At 39.6% G+C, this 14,975-nt stretch overlaps 3 protein-coding genes across 3 annotated transcripts; 1 reads left to right on the top strand and 2 right to left on the bottom strand.

Annotated features, from left to right (window-relative positions):
- Positions 1 to 1,544: 1,544 nt before the first annotated feature.
- cunh2orf68 (chromosome unknown C2orf68 homolog) lies at positions 1,545 to 4,011 on the bottom strand. Its single transcript, XM_034238341.1, has 4 exons — positions 3,702 to 4,011; positions 2,908 to 3,041; positions 2,685 to 2,830; positions 1,545 to 2,604 (listed from the first exon to the last, which is right to left on the bottom strand). The coding sequence occupies exons 1-4, from the start codon at positions 3,809 to 3,811 to the stop codon at positions 2,482 to 2,484; spliced, it is 513 nt and encodes a 170-aa protein (XP_034094232.1). The 5' UTR covers positions 3,812 to 4,011; the 3' UTR covers positions 1,545 to 2,481.
- A 688-nt stretch (positions 4,012 to 4,699) lies between these two features.
- Positions 4,700 to 10,871, top strand: usp39 (ubiquitin specific peptidase 39). Its single transcript, XM_034238340.1, has 13 exons — positions 4,700 to 4,908; positions 5,218 to 5,296; positions 5,407 to 5,501; positions 5,590 to 5,726; positions 6,161 to 6,313; positions 6,409 to 6,634; positions 6,746 to 6,820; positions 7,064 to 7,131; positions 7,292 to 7,480; positions 9,299 to 9,441; positions 9,565 to 9,700; positions 9,823 to 9,909; positions 10,636 to 10,871. Exons 1-13 carry the CDS (start codon positions 4,839 to 4,841, stop codon positions 10,687 to 10,689), a joined length of 1,512 nt encoding a protein of 503 aa, XP_034094231.1. The 5' UTR covers positions 4,700 to 4,838; the 3' UTR covers positions 10,690 to 10,871.
- On the bottom strand, positions 10,872 to 14,855 carry sftpbb (surfactant protein Bb). Its single transcript, XM_034238342.1, has 11 exons — positions 14,680 to 14,855; positions 14,354 to 14,406; positions 14,000 to 14,074; positions 13,551 to 13,673; positions 13,340 to 13,471; positions 13,153 to 13,230; positions 12,880 to 13,067; positions 12,646 to 12,787; positions 12,372 to 12,443; positions 11,933 to 12,043; positions 10,872 to 11,370 (listed from the first exon to the last, which is right to left on the bottom strand). Exons 1-11 carry the CDS (start codon positions 14,792 to 14,794, stop codon positions 11,332 to 11,334), a joined length of 1,128 nt encoding a protein of 375 aa, XP_034094233.1. The 5' UTR covers positions 14,795 to 14,855; the 3' UTR covers positions 10,872 to 11,331.
- Between the last annotated feature and the right edge of the window lie 120 nt (positions 14,856 to 14,975).

The raw sequence follows: 14,975 nt of genomic DNA, 5'->3' as shown, positions 1-14,975 counted from the left end.
GTTCAATAACTCAGTCATAACTTACAATGTGATGTAGGCCATGATAAAACTGAAGATTTCCAAGTATCCACTGGTGAAGCAGAGAGTTGCTTGCAATCCTTAAAGATAGGTGGGGTTAATTAGTCAATGTTATTTTATTTTCAAATAATAGTTCATGCAAACCTAGAGATTTTAATAAAAAAAATGATGGCTCATGGTGGCTACATAGTTGTTTTTCTCAGGAAAATAGTACATTGGGTTAGAAATGAGAACACACCAGTGCAGTATAGCAATGTATGGTACGTCATGGTCCCATGTTGCAAATAAGAGCTGCCTGCCTGTCACAACAGGTACCTCAGTGATCTGCAGTCATATAAGTGTTACCTGACCGCAGGTGTTTTATAATATTTTGGAAGTGAAGCTGCTCTAAGAGGGTAAGGTGTGCAGGTATGAGTGTGTGATTGGATAATTGTCATCCAATGAGTGAAACTAGAGATAATCTGGCAATCAGAGGAGTGGGTGACATAGGAATGTGTCTATCCTCTTGTAACCTCAGTCACATGCTGACTGGAAAATGAGAAGTGAGCAGGAGAAGGGCGTCGACAAACTTCAGAGGAGTGTCTCTGTTGCACCAATAGCACGGCAGAGACAGCTTTTCATGAAAAGGCTTTGTGTAATGCTGTGGAGACTTGGCCCGCCATGTGGTCAGAGGATGAAGTTTGCATATTTTCATGCATTAGTGAAAACAATGAATTAATCCCTGACTATAGGGTGGATCTACGGCTAGTCTGTCCAAATGTCAACTCAACTGTTTTTTTCCACAGCAAAGGGATGGTAGTTAAACGTTGTGTTTCTTCTTTTCACTGTGGGGATGGGAATAATTGGTTTGCTATTTATCCGTTGGCTGTTAAAGGACAGGTTCAACATGTGCTGTTATCAAAGTTAGAATAGGGAGTGCTTACTTTCTTTTTGATCTTCTCACTTTGTCCCTGGGCCTTTCTGTCAGTTTTTCATGCTTGGGTTGTCCCAGCGAGAAAACGGGCCAAACACAACAAAACTAAAAAGGTTGGATGAACAAAACATTGTATGAAAGAAACAGGCTCTTTTTATCATACAATCAGCCGTGGAATATAGTACCCAGTTTCCCTGGAATTACAAGGTTTTACCCTCCAGTCCCTTACTTTTTTTATATATAAAAAGAGATGAAGTAGTGCCATAGAAGAATGTTTGTAGCATTTTAGGTTGATTAACAACACATACTGTAGAAATATTGTGTATGGAAAATGACAATATGTCTATACAATTATAACACACTGCTATGCACTACTAATTGACAAACATTTAAATTAACTTATTATAAAAACAAAAGTTAAGAAGATAGGCCTGCAGAGTGGAAAACGCTGATTCCTACTGCCACCTGCTGAGGAGTTTCAGTAAAACTGAAAATATATTTTGCTGTAAGTATTCCAACCAATGTATGTTTCAGGATAGAACAGAAGTGATGATTATCTGGTATTTTTCTACATCAATTTGAGTGTTTAACAAAATATCAAGACACTAAGAAAATGTGTTCACACGTTATGGCCGTTTAATTCCACACGTCTAAATCCAGACACATTTGGACAGTATAAATGGCTTTTATATACAGTACGTCATTTTATACGTAAAGAGGTATGTCCTCAAAAATATTACAGTATCAAAAATAAAAGTATTTCAACAATCCAAAATAAATAAGAATACTGAAAACACAACAAAAGACAGAAGACACACAAACACATTGTCATGGCCACCTCCACTATTCTCTCCAAAAGAAGATATTCTCAAATGTTTTAAACACAAAATCGCTGATTTCACTGACTTTCCATTCACAGCATTTTACCAAAAAGTAAACATTTTGTTTATAAAAACTAGACATTTGTAAACACAAGAAATTCAGGACATGTGTAACTGCGGAGGAAGGTGGCGATGCTCTCTGTCAAATAATACTCACTCCTCTCTGACTTTAAATGTAAGGTATGTAAGTTTGAGAAACCATTAAGATATTCATTGCTATCTGGATGTTAAGAGCATTCCATGGAATATAACAAAAAGTGTATCTCGAGCCGGTTTCTCAAACTTACATACCCTACCTTTAACTTTCTGAAATCATCAACGTTGTTTTTAAGTGAACTTGAAGGTGTATGAACCATCCTTAACGTTATGAATGAGGGCATGAGGTAACAATCCAAAGTGAGTGAAATGTAGTAAACCCGAACCTGACAGTCGACTGCACCAACCTGCCTATTGTTGCGGACTGAATCTGTGCGGTTCCTTCTCGAAAACAGAAGCTGGATTGACATCTGGATGCTCATCTAGCTGGATCTCTGTGGACAGTACGTCATCCCAGAGCTCTCATTATGCACTGTCAACAGCGTTCATGCTTTGTAGGAGTGCAGAACTGCAAATTAAGTATTGCTCGTCTTTGCCTGAAGACCCGCTATGTCATCACAATTTTCTGTTCAGTCAGCGTTTTCCTCGTCTTTTTTCAATTTCCTTTCGAAGTCGAGTCTCCAGAGCTGCCCTCATGGCTGAATCCAATATGTTTTTCTCTGCTACACGCTGCACTAACCTCTCAGGCTTGTCCTCCTTTAGAAATAGAAAGGGAATTAGGACCAAAGCAAGAATAAATCACAATGCCAGAATAATAAACAGTGATCTGCATGTACCTTGTGCACAAGGAATGAGGTAAGGGTACCAGAGTCCGCCTGGTAGTCGAGCCAAAAGAGTTCAGTGCCATGGGTCTCTGTTTCTGTGCTGGACCCGCTCTCATTGGACTCCTCTGCCTCAGCACCGGCCCCTGGATCTGAATCATCTGGGAAATGAGCAGACAAGTATATTATTGACTGGATTCAGTGTTGGAAATAAACACAGCAAAGTGCCTTAACTTACGTCTGCGTCGAGGATCGTACACCTGGATATCAGGTCGACGGGGTCGTCTAGGGGTCGTGGTATTCCTCCGCCGCTGGAGCTCTTTTGCCTCCTGCACCTCTTTGGCTTGCTTCACCGATTTATCATAGTCATCTCTTGAAGAGCCAAGAAATCAACATTATTTAATTTGAATGGAAGTTGTGGTTTTTACATTCTTAAGATCATTGATTACATAACTTTAAAAATGGGACATACTCACTAACCAATAGAGAAAACAAGTATAGAAGGAAATCTCAGGCAAGGGTTAAACAACAGATATGAGGTACAGGTACAATGAACGTGTATGTGGATGGTTGATACTTAATGTTACCAGTGATAACAGTGTTGTTGTTGTTGTTGTTGTTGTTGTTACAACAGCTAGCTATATGTTGTTTTGTCTCCAGTGTCCTAAACTATTATTCTACTCTGCTTCTTCTTGTACTATTAGTATTGTATGTTTTATGTATTATGTTGCATTGTTGGAGGAGCTTGGGACTTAATTTTGTCATTGCCATATCTACACTGTAGGTACTGTGCATATAACATAAAGCCTTTGAATCTTTGAATTATATACCTAGGATGACTCTAGCCATGCGCCTGAAGGACTTATTTGTATATGTTCAGGTTGAGTGTAGAGGAACCTCCCCTTACAACGACAGTAACTTCTATAACATCCTCTAACTTCTATTTAACGTGTGCGGTTGTGGCTCCAGATATGGTGGCTAAATAGTGAAAGCTTGTTTGTTAGCTTCTAGCATTAGCTTTTGGGAAATCACCTAGCAATCTGGTTCCTCCGGATATGGTGCAGGAAGCCGTGGCTCATATCCAAGCGCCCAGACCGTTTGTATTTCAGCTCGTCCAATTCATCTTCTCCTAAAATATCCATTTCAACAAAATGTTCCAAAGCGGTGATAATATTTGTGAGATAATAAACGTTAAGGATTGCAACAAGTCTCAGGCAGATCCACAGACATGACAAAAAGCTACATGCTAGCTAACGGTAAATCGTTGTCCAACTAAAACATTCCCCGAGTTTACAATTTAATAATAGCTCGAAAATAAACATTGTTTTAAAGAGACATTTTCTGAAGCACAATAAATCAGAAATTGAATGTGAATATATATATATATATATATATATAAAATCAAGTTATGCTTTCAGAAAATCTGCAAATTAATATATTTGTATTGCAGTGATGTAAAGTAAAGTAGATTTACTCAAGTACTGTGTAGGTACAGTACTTTACTTGACTATCTACATTTTCTGCTACTTTGTACTTCTACTCCACTACAATTCAGAGATAATTATTGTACTTTTACTCCACTACATTTATTTAATACCTCCAGTTACTTTACACATTATGAAAAATGTTATCAAACATGATCAACACTTAAATAAGAATTTAGTAAGTTACACCTAGTAAATCCATAAATTAGACCGCAGTAAATAAAATAATACAAATGAGTTCCACATTTACCAGCTATGATAAACATATTAATAATTATAATCAAAACATATATTATATTATTCTGAAAATGGCCAATCTGCATAATGAGTACTTTACAACTTTTACTTTTGGTACTTTAAGTATATTCTGATGTCAGCTATGTTGTACTTTTACTTGAGTAACATTTTGAATGCAGGACTTTAACTAGAGTATTCCTACACTCTGGTACTTCTACTTTTTACTACTAAGTACAATCTCCAAGTACTTTTGGCACCTGTGTGGTATTGGTATTGAGCAACTAAGGGGCAATAATGCTGGCCTCTCCGTGTTAGTTCTTGGTTGGCCATTTGCGACGTACAACCACCGCGAGTTTCGACCATCGCGCACGGTGCTGCTCATTCATCTTCTCCAAATAAAGTTGTGCCTTCTCTGTTGTTTTGACATTAAGCTCCGAAGGAAACTGCCATGATGGTTTCTATGAAGCGAGAAAGAGAGGCTGAAGTGGACGATGATGATGAGGACGACGAAGACATAGGTACGTTTATTTACTTCTACGTTTGGTTAGCATGAAGCTAGCTAGTGCTACTAGAAAGTGCGTTTGATTGTATTCACTAGTTTCAGTCACACACAGGCAGGTCAACAAGAACCACTGCAGTATAGTTTTCACTGGGTAAAGAAAGATACCACCCTTCGGATTTATTCATCATTACTAGTGTGCAAGTTGATCATCTCATAACAACCAAAAGGCTAGGTCAGTTAGCATGTTTGGCTAACGTGAGATTACATTAAACTGTTTGAACCATAGACTGGTTTGAACATTGTTTTGTTTTACTTCCGGTTGCAGTGGCAGCCAAAGTAGGCCGAGGACGTGCAGCAGAAGACCGGAGAAGCCGCCACTGTCCTTACCTCGACACTATAAACAGGTAAGATATAGTTGAATGTGCATAGCTAATGTTAGTGCTACATGCTAGTTAGCCCCGTCCTCCTCTATTGCTCGACAGCTGATTCCCAGTCTTGTCTATGTATCCATCAGGAGTGTGCTGGACTTTGACTTTGAGAAACTGTGCTCCATATCACTCTCCCACATCAATGTCTACGCCTGCCTTATATGTGGGAAATACTTTCAAGGTAAGTGAGGGATCCAACATTAAACAAGGAATGAAACACCTTGTTGTGCTAAGACTGATTCACTCATGTTGTGCTTGTATCCCTGCAGGTAGAGGTTTGAAGTCTCATGCTTACACGCACAGTGTGCAGTTTACCCATCATGTGTTCCTGAATCTGCACACTCTCAAGTTTTACTGTCTGCCAGACAACTACGAGATCATTGACTCCTCACTAGAAGACATCACGGTAAGTTAAGTGTAACAGGCATGTCAATATTTTACTCATGTTAAGCACCATCTTAACACGAGTAAAATATGACTTTGCATATTATAAATTCATCCAGGATTGAGAGTTCATGTAGTATTCAGAAACATTACATGCCAAAAACATACCCGATGGCTATACTTATTATTATTATTGTTATACAACTGTATATTAGTTAATAAGAGTGTTTCATATGGATATATTTCAAATGTGATCCGATGGTGTTTTACTATAGCCACTATTCATATTGATTTTGAATGAGTTGGCATAATACTATGACAGGATAATATAAGTTAGATACTGTTTTAACCACCAAAGGTCATTCTCAAAGTGTCACAGTGTCAATAAGTAACACCAATTCCATACTGTACAAACTGCACTTTGTTGTTAGTAATCTGTTGACACTTTCTTTACAGTATGTGCTGAAACCAACTTTCACCAAGCAGCACATTGGAGGGCTGGACAAGCAGGGTAAACTGTACCGAGCCTACGATGGTACGACCTACCTGCCTGGCATCGTAGGGCTCAACAACATTAAAGCCAACGACTACGCCAATGTGGTTTTACAGGTACGATTAACTGTCTCCCTGGACCATCAATGGACATGGTCATTCACTTCTCTAAATAATCACAACCATGTCACGTTTGCCGTTCCCCCCCCTAGGCTTTTTCCAATGTTCCACCGTTGCGAAACTACTTCCTTGAGGAGGAAAACTACATGGGGATCCGGAGACCACCGGGTGACATCATGTTCCTCTTGGTGCAGAGGTTCGGTGAGCTGATGCGCAAACTTTGGAATCCGAGAAACTTCAAGGCTCATGTCTCTCCACATGAGATGCTGCAAGCTGTTGTGCTGTGCAGCAAGAAGAACTTTCAAATCACCAAACAAGGTAAGGCTTGAGTTTCCAGAAGAAGTACTGCACATCTTAATAAGACTTTTAGCACGTGTTGCTCTATAGAGATTACATTGTGATTCTGATTGATTGTCTTCTGTTCTGCAGGAGATGCTGTGGACTTCATGACGTGGTTCTTGAATGCTCTGCATGGTGCTCTGGGAGGCACAAAGAAAAAAACATGTGAGTCAGAAGAGGATAATCAAAGGGGTTAATAAATGCAAAATGTGTCTTTAATGCAATCATCAGAAAGAGGTTTGGCAAAAAAAAAAGAAGAAAGTTTTACATCAATTGTGAATGTTACTTTTCTCTAAGGTTGAATTTACCTTTAGAGTTAGCTTTAGCATGAAACATTTTACTTCAGTTATTGACTGTTGCATATATGAAAATAAACCGGTGTCCTCATTTATCTTTCTGCCCTCTCAGCAAGCATCACAAAAGCGTTTCAAGGCTCCATGCGGATCTTTTCAAAGAAACTTCCACACCCAGATTGTGTGAGTTTCATTATCAAAACATGAATTGACATCTTGAATGTGAATGGTTTTATAAAGAATAGTCCATGCTTATTCAAAAATTATCCGAGCAGTTTTTGCAAATAGTATTATGTTTAGAAAGCCATGGTTTCCTTCTCATTGTTTTACTTTGATTTGCCAGACACCAGAAGAGAAAGAGGCGTTGCTTGTGACGGAGGAGTACCAGGAGCAGATGTCAGAGTCCACCTTCCTGTTTCTGACCCTTGACCTCCCAACAGCTCCACTGTACAAGGATGAGAAGGAGCAGCTCATTATCCCACAGGTTCCCCTCTTCAACATCCTGGGGAAGTTCAATGGCAGCACGGAGAAGGTACAGTTAAATAATAATAATAATAGACTTTAAATAATAAGTGCAAAAATGAAACGAGTGAGGAAAAAACGATTAAGAGAAATGTTGCGATGCAGTAATCTTACCTGAAATGCTTTGGCGTTGATTACGTTTTTTTAGCCAAAAACTGGATTATTAAATGTTGACATGTTACAACTAGTGTTAAAGGTGCGGAAAAAATAATTGGGCAACTACTAATTTAGATGGATACAAAACCATATCATTGCACAATTTGGCCTAATGCACTATTTAAAATTGCACACACAGTTTAACTATTGCGATAATCCAAATTGGCACATACCTGTTCTCCTCAACTTGATGCTGTTTGTTTGCTTTGGCTCTGCCAAGCATCCAACCATGTGTTTGTGTTGTTTTGATGTTTGGCAACCCTGTCAGACAAAGGCTTGAGCTTCTGAAAGCATGTTCTTGACCATGTACCTCCAAATAACACAGACACAGAATAAAAAAGAGCATCTTCTCTGATAAGATAGAAGAAAAAAAAGTCCTGAGGCCGGTCGGGACCACGGTGTTTAATGTTGAAGTTTTGTTTCAAAATGCAGATTTTCAGATGTGTACTGTAGAAAATAATTCCTAGTGTCCAGCTTTACTGTAAAACAAACCTAACCACTAGAAAATTCAACTGTTCGTTGAAAACGGCAACATTTGGGCACCAGAGGCCTGTACTACGAAGCCGGTTCAACCTAATCTGGATATGTTTGAGTTAGCCGGTTGGCCTAACCCAAAACATACGCGCTCTCGCTAAGCGGTCCTACGATGCTGGTTATCAAGTGTATCGCTCAAGCCAGCCGTGTCCTATCTAGTTAGGTGCGCGTTCACATGAAAGGGGTGGTATCTGGAGCATTCGACCTATCACAAACATGGACAAGCGTACTGACAGCGCAGCGCGTCAACTATAATATTAGACATATGAAGAAGTTAAACTTTAAACATCCATGACTTAAACACTTTATCCAGGATCAAAGCCACAGAGCTGCACCAGCAAGGTGAATACAGCTGGTAAAAGAAAAAGTGTTTGAATGCGTACATTAACAGGTTTATGATATCACTGCTCCGTCTAAGACACGATCTGACTTTAATTACATTTGTCTCGAGTGTTTCGTCAACTTAATGTGTTGCTTAAAATAATATTTCTGCATACAGTATGTGACACTGTGAGTGTTGCACGGCCAGATACGGCTCAGCTGACTCAGATAAGGAAATATATGATACATTATGAAGTGATATGCCGCGGACTGTACTTAATGTTACTCTGATCCGGTTACTTATGTTGTGGCAGATATTTAAGTAAGCTTTCTTAACGCTAATGTTATAATAGTCAGATTGCTCTGAAGATGGGAGGTGATATTCTATTAATGTTCACGTTCACACAGTCGGTGATTTTTGCCGGCCGTCTTTCCTGCAACGGCAGCTTTTCTGTATTTCCTTTCTCCTGTAATATGACTTGATCGCTTTAAACTCCGCACACTGAGCTCTGATTGGTCAGCAGGCAGTGCTTTCACTGAGTTGAGCTCTTAGCCTGCAACCTAACCTGCTCTGGGGCAGGCTAGCCGCTCAGCATAAGTTACCATGGAGATCTAGCCCGCTAAAAAGAGAACCAGCGTCGTAGGACCGGAAACCCAGAGTTTTCCCTGAAGTTAGCCGCCAAGCGAAAATCCGGCTTCATAGTACAGGCCTCTGGCAATCAGCCCCACATCAAATCTGTACCTTCCGCTTTCTTATATTTTATTTCCATAACACTCTAAACGTTTGTGCATGCTCTCCTGTCTCATCTACATTCAGGAGTACAAAACCTACAAAGAGAATTTCCTCAAAAGGTTCCAGTTGACCAAACTGCCTCCGTACCTCGTCTTTTGCATCAAAAGATTCACCAAGAACAACTTCTTCGTGGAGAAGAACCCCACAATCGTCAACTTCCCCATCACGTAAGTGCTGTGGATATATATCTGCAGGATCTAAAATGTGTGTTGATAATAGTTTTAATAATATGTTGTCCCCATTATGACTTTGCACCTGTTCATGTTGTCCCTTTGTATTCTTTTCAACAGGAATGTAGACCTTCGTGAGTACTTGACAGAAGAAGCTCAAGTGACAGAGAAAAACACAACATATGACCTCGTCGCCAACGTGGTGCATGATGGGAAACCAACCGAGGGAGCATACAGAATACATGTTCTGCATCATGTGGGTTACAGCCAGATATTTCAGAAATGACTTGTACAAACAACATAAAAAGACATATTTTGACATAGCCAGTGTTGTGTTGTTGTACAGCTATGTGTAAATAATATCTTTTGTTTTATCAGGGAACTGGGAAGTGGTATGAGATGCAGGACCTGCAGGTGACCGACATTCTCCCCCAGATGATCACACTGTCCGAGGCCTACATCCAGGCAAGTCACTTTTCTATGAATTCTCGGAAATGGGGCTGGGTGCAATGGAGAAAATCACCATGTTTTCCCCCAAGTACCCATGGCGATGTTGGAAAGATATTGTAGACTTCACGTGCTGTGGAGTGCTTTAACAAAACATTTACACTGACATTTTTTATAAATATTCATCAGTATTTTGAAGGAAATAACTAAATCGGTAAAGGCAAAAAATAGAAAAGTTGTGCAAATTACATTACTGTAGTGCAGCCTATTAAACACCTTGTCCAGATTAAAGTATTCAAAATCTAAAAAAAAAAATATATATATTTTTTACATCACAATCTTGCTAGAATATGAATCTATTGCCTAATGTAAATGCTGCTGGGCCTTGGCTCCATATGTTTCAGAGTGACATGAAATATTCAGCACCTCTCACCTGAAGGCACTCGCAGCACAATAAATGAATAATTGTGTATGTTTTAAACGGAGCGCTACTGTAAAACGGACAGTTGCCGCTTCTGATCATTTAAAATACTATATAGCAGTTTTTTCAGTGTTGATTTTGCTAATAAACTTAATGGAGGACTGAATACGTGTAATTTGTGGTTAACGATTCAGATAATGAGGACAAAATGATAACGATCTAAGCTTTTTCTTTAGATCGTTATCATTTTGTCATTATCTGAACCGTTAAACAGAAAAAGCTTTTTCTGTTTTAACTGAAATGTCCTTTTTTTCTCCTTTCAGATCTGGAAGAGACAGGAGAGTGACACGGACACAAACAACCACACGGCGGTGTAAGTGAGACCACATTCTCAACATGGCCAGAAGGAAACTGGGTATTTAACGGATAAAACAACAACATGACAGAAATGCGGCTAAAGAGACTTTTTCTCTAAATAAATGTATGTTTCCTGTGTTTTTTTCACAGTTTTATGTTTTTACTATGTGGAAGTTTCCAAATAAACAAACTTCAGGACATATTTGTGTGTTGAATTTTAATGACAAACCGTTGGATTTTGAATTAATTTGAGGACTTTGTCATTGATATGCAGTTATTAGCACCAAGCATCAGAACAGCATCAAGATAACAGAAAAAGCAGTTTTGTTCTAAAATCATAATGAGAGCTTATTCTATGTAAGGAACTTTATATTTGCAGTTAACACATTCATAATGACATATTTAAAATGCAGAATAGTACTGTTCACCAAACCGTTCACCACTGCAGAAACCGATGTTCAGACGGAATCCCAGCCTTGTGGCGGTTCATGCAAACGGTGCCATTTGATGTTGAATATATGGCTCATTGACTGAAGCAATGTATGAGACGGATGATTTCTCAGCAAAAGTAAAAAAATAAGTTTAGCGCATTACATTAATAAATGTTTAAGAGATGATCAGTGCAATATATTTGTAAACAGAAAGCAGATCTGCAGTTTGGTTCACTCCTTCCACATGAACTTCTCACAGTACGCCTGGTTCTGCAAATAAAAAACAGACATGGGAAGTGAAACCATTTTTACCATTCCAATAACTCCCTTCGTACTTTTGAACTGTGCTTGAGTTGTCAATCGTCACCCAGCATAGCCAAAAACCCATGTGTGCTTAAATGGTGTCTTTCAAAGAAAATATTTGTAATGGCATCTTCAACCAATTTCTAATTCCTCCACATTTCTGAAAGACAAATGAATACTTTGACTGATTTTCAGTTTTGACTAAACGTCAACCGACCTCATGCGTCCCGTGTCTTCACCCTGCATTAAGACAGTGATGGTTGTACGGTATCACGGGACTACTATAAATATGGTATTACTTATTCACCATTGTCCTCAACCGTGAAAACAAAATGCTTAAATCTCTACAAAAGAGAGGCTGGGTACAGCGGACTCAAAATAAAAGTAAGATCTGCAGGAAGTTAAGATCAGGTTTGATGGTTGTAAAATATCCTTCTCAGTTTTATGTGACTTTTTAGTGGCAGTTGCTGCAAGCATTGTTACATAGAAAAACAATCCGCATGTTGTGATTTATTTAAATGTGCCTTACCCCACACTTTTGAGCAGTCTGAATGTCCTTGCACCAGTACGTCGGTCCCCAGGTACAACGATTCTTTCCCAGCGGCTCCAACTTCTTTGAAGCAACACACAGATCGGCTCTCTGCAGACGGGACAAAAAATCCAAAGGAAATCAACCAGACTGAAGAATATGTCTTTGTAAGTATTCAAGTTGCTACCACGTGTTCATGGTGGGTGTTGCGTGGACCAGGGCTCCTCATACTGTTGTAAATGATATTAGTAAAACCACTTATATGTCTACCAGTGATGGGAATAGATGTCAGTAAATGTGCTTATTTCAACCCGAGTGAAGGTCTGACGGCACAACTGCTTCACCATTTATTGATAACAAATCCTTTTGGATCTGTAACACCGTGTGAAGACATTTAAATATGAAATGTTAGACATGTCTTTGAAAAAGAGCTTCTTACTTCACAAGCGTCCATCTGGTTTCCCAAAACCTTCTGCAGTTGAGAGCTGTAGGTTTTGGTGAAGGATTCACACTGAAAAGAGCATGACAGTTGAGAAATTACAAATATTCCGTTTTTTAAACATCCTGATTGATATCTGCTTAACAAACCCATTTAATGAAACTCAAATGTAAGTAATAAACAACGTGAGGCCCAACACTCTTAGTTATCGTGATCCATGACATCGTTTTTAGTTGTGAGCAGTATTTGTGTTAGTGGGAGCTGAGGGTCAGACCTTCGGGATGGCGTTAGGGTGATGGACACACACAGACTGGAGGAAAGAGGAAGCCAGATGTTCGGTGGAGTTGAGTCCCAGGTGAAGTCGGCTGAGCACCGCCAGCGTGCGGCACGACTCACAATCAGAGGGGGGGGGGCAACTCTGGGGAATCAGTGGAGCGTTAAACTCGGAAGTAGAGGTGTTGGTTTCAGCTCAAACCAAAAAGAAGGCCAAATGTATTCATCATGTGACTGACCTGAAACAGGCTGCTCCTCGAACAAACACACATGCAAAAGAGTACATATGGTGTGAGGGGCAGCGGACGATAGGAGGAACTCCACTATCAGCACTCCATATTTCTCGACAAAATCGTCACATTGGTCCTTGTAGCTGTGTGGTATGAGATCACAGACCTCAGCCATGAGCTTTTGCAAAGCATCCTGCAGGGCGACACAGATATGTAACATGATGCCATTTGTTGTTGTGTCTGCAGGACAGAGTGATATTAAAAAAACCAACATTCACCTCAGTCATATTTGTAGGCAACAGGGTCTCCAGTTTCTTCACGAGAAAGATACACAGGGTGCAAGCTGGGTTGAACAGCTTCGAGAGAGAGGATTAACTGATTAGGACATTTATAGTATGGAAATATCAAGCACAAGTTTCATTTCTACTTGTATTTTAATATCTGCTTCTGCTTTCTCACACTCACAGAGATGTCGGAGGCTGTGCCGATAGCAAAGCTGGATGTGTCTTTGTTGGTGTCATGGTTAGGGAGTTTGAGCACTTCCTCCTCCTTGTGGGCAGCACACAGTCCAAACACCATACAGGTCTTTGCTGGTTTCTACATAAACACATTAGAAGTTGATCATTGGTTGTTCATTATAACCCTTTAAAGAAGCCTATCTAGAGGGGGAACTCACCAGGTGGCCAGGTGTTTGCTGCAGGACTTTGGGCAAATACATCTTCACCTGTGACTCACACTCTGATGCCTGCTCTCTTGGCAGGCGTTGGCACAGAGCATGTAAGGTTTCATAGAGATTCTCCTGCAAAAGAAAAGTAGTTAATGCAGCGTCTATGTTGTGGCGGTATTTCTAGGTTACTACTCTGCAAAGTACACAAGCAATCATGTGCAAGATAGCTTGACAGATGTATACTTTTGTGATCTTGACGTTCAAATATTGGAATTTGTCTCATTAAATGTGTGCTTACAACATGCAATGACCACCTTTAGAGATGTTCATTTAAAGGTTGACATTTTAGAGGCATTACAAGGATCCCAGTTATCTGCAAGTTTCCAGAATTCCTCAAATACTGGTCAGTCAAGTAAAGTTAGGTGAAACTGTGGTGTGTGATTCACAAACAACCTCACCTTGGTAGTTCTGCTGGAAATCATGTTGGCGGACAGATGGATGACCTGGCTGCACTCTGAACACATATCTAACGTCTAATAGGGAGAAGCCACAGTGACACACGTTAGTTACTAAGGACATTCATAACAGCCACATTTCAGAGTTAATGTAAAAAAAAAAAACTAATTCATCACCTCTAATGAATAAAAAGCATCTCATTTTAAAATGTATGTGCAGGAGCTCCAACAAATAAATACATATGTTTAAGTACAGTAGGTCGATGTGTAATCCATTTTAAATTAACAATTGGTATGTTGGCCTTTTTAAACATTTGACAAAACGGTGATAATACAGGAAATGAATGTCAGGCTCACCAGAGATTTCTGTTTAATGAATGACAAAGGATCTGTGATGAACCGGGAGTCTCCTTTAAAACAGAAACATAAAATATTCATACAGGGAAGGGAAGAGAAATAGAAGGAACGACCATGTTTTAAAAAGGTACCAAAAAGAGAAATAGTAAATCAAAATACAAATCCATGTTCTTTTGCATGCAAGTGCTCGAAGCTCAAGTGTCATAGCAAAAGCACCAGCATAACAAACCTGATATTTCACAACAGATGTAATGGCGACCGACAGCCAGGTGACAGACAGTGATGCAGACATGAATAAAGTCATTGCCGGTAAATGCTCTTCTTACCGGTCCACAGAGTCACGGAGAGGACCAGCAGGGTGAAGACAGACGGTGACATGATGTAGAGAAGTCTCAGCGATGTGAGGCAATCAGGTGATTTTATAATGACATCAGTGCGCATTTATTTGTCGGATTTAACAGCGGATGGATATCACTGTTGTGTGCTTTACCGCCACCGTTGGTTTCGGAGTGTCATGATTCCTGTTTATAAAAATATAATATAAAGGTGCGGACTGCGGAGGGTTACTTGCAAAATATAATCCGGTACAATTACTAGTCAGGGTGGGCCCAGTAGTTCAACA

Source organism: Gymnodraco acuticeps, unplaced genomic scaffold (assembly GCF_902827175.1).
Source record: "Gymnodraco acuticeps unplaced genomic scaffold, fGymAcu1.1, whole genome shotgun sequence".
Lineage (NCBI taxonomy): Eukaryota > Metazoa > Chordata > Actinopteri > Perciformes > Bathydraconidae > Gymnodraco > Gymnodraco acuticeps.
The sequence above is the reverse complement of the archived record's forward strand: the minus strand, read 5'-3'. Positions and strand labels throughout refer to the sequence as shown.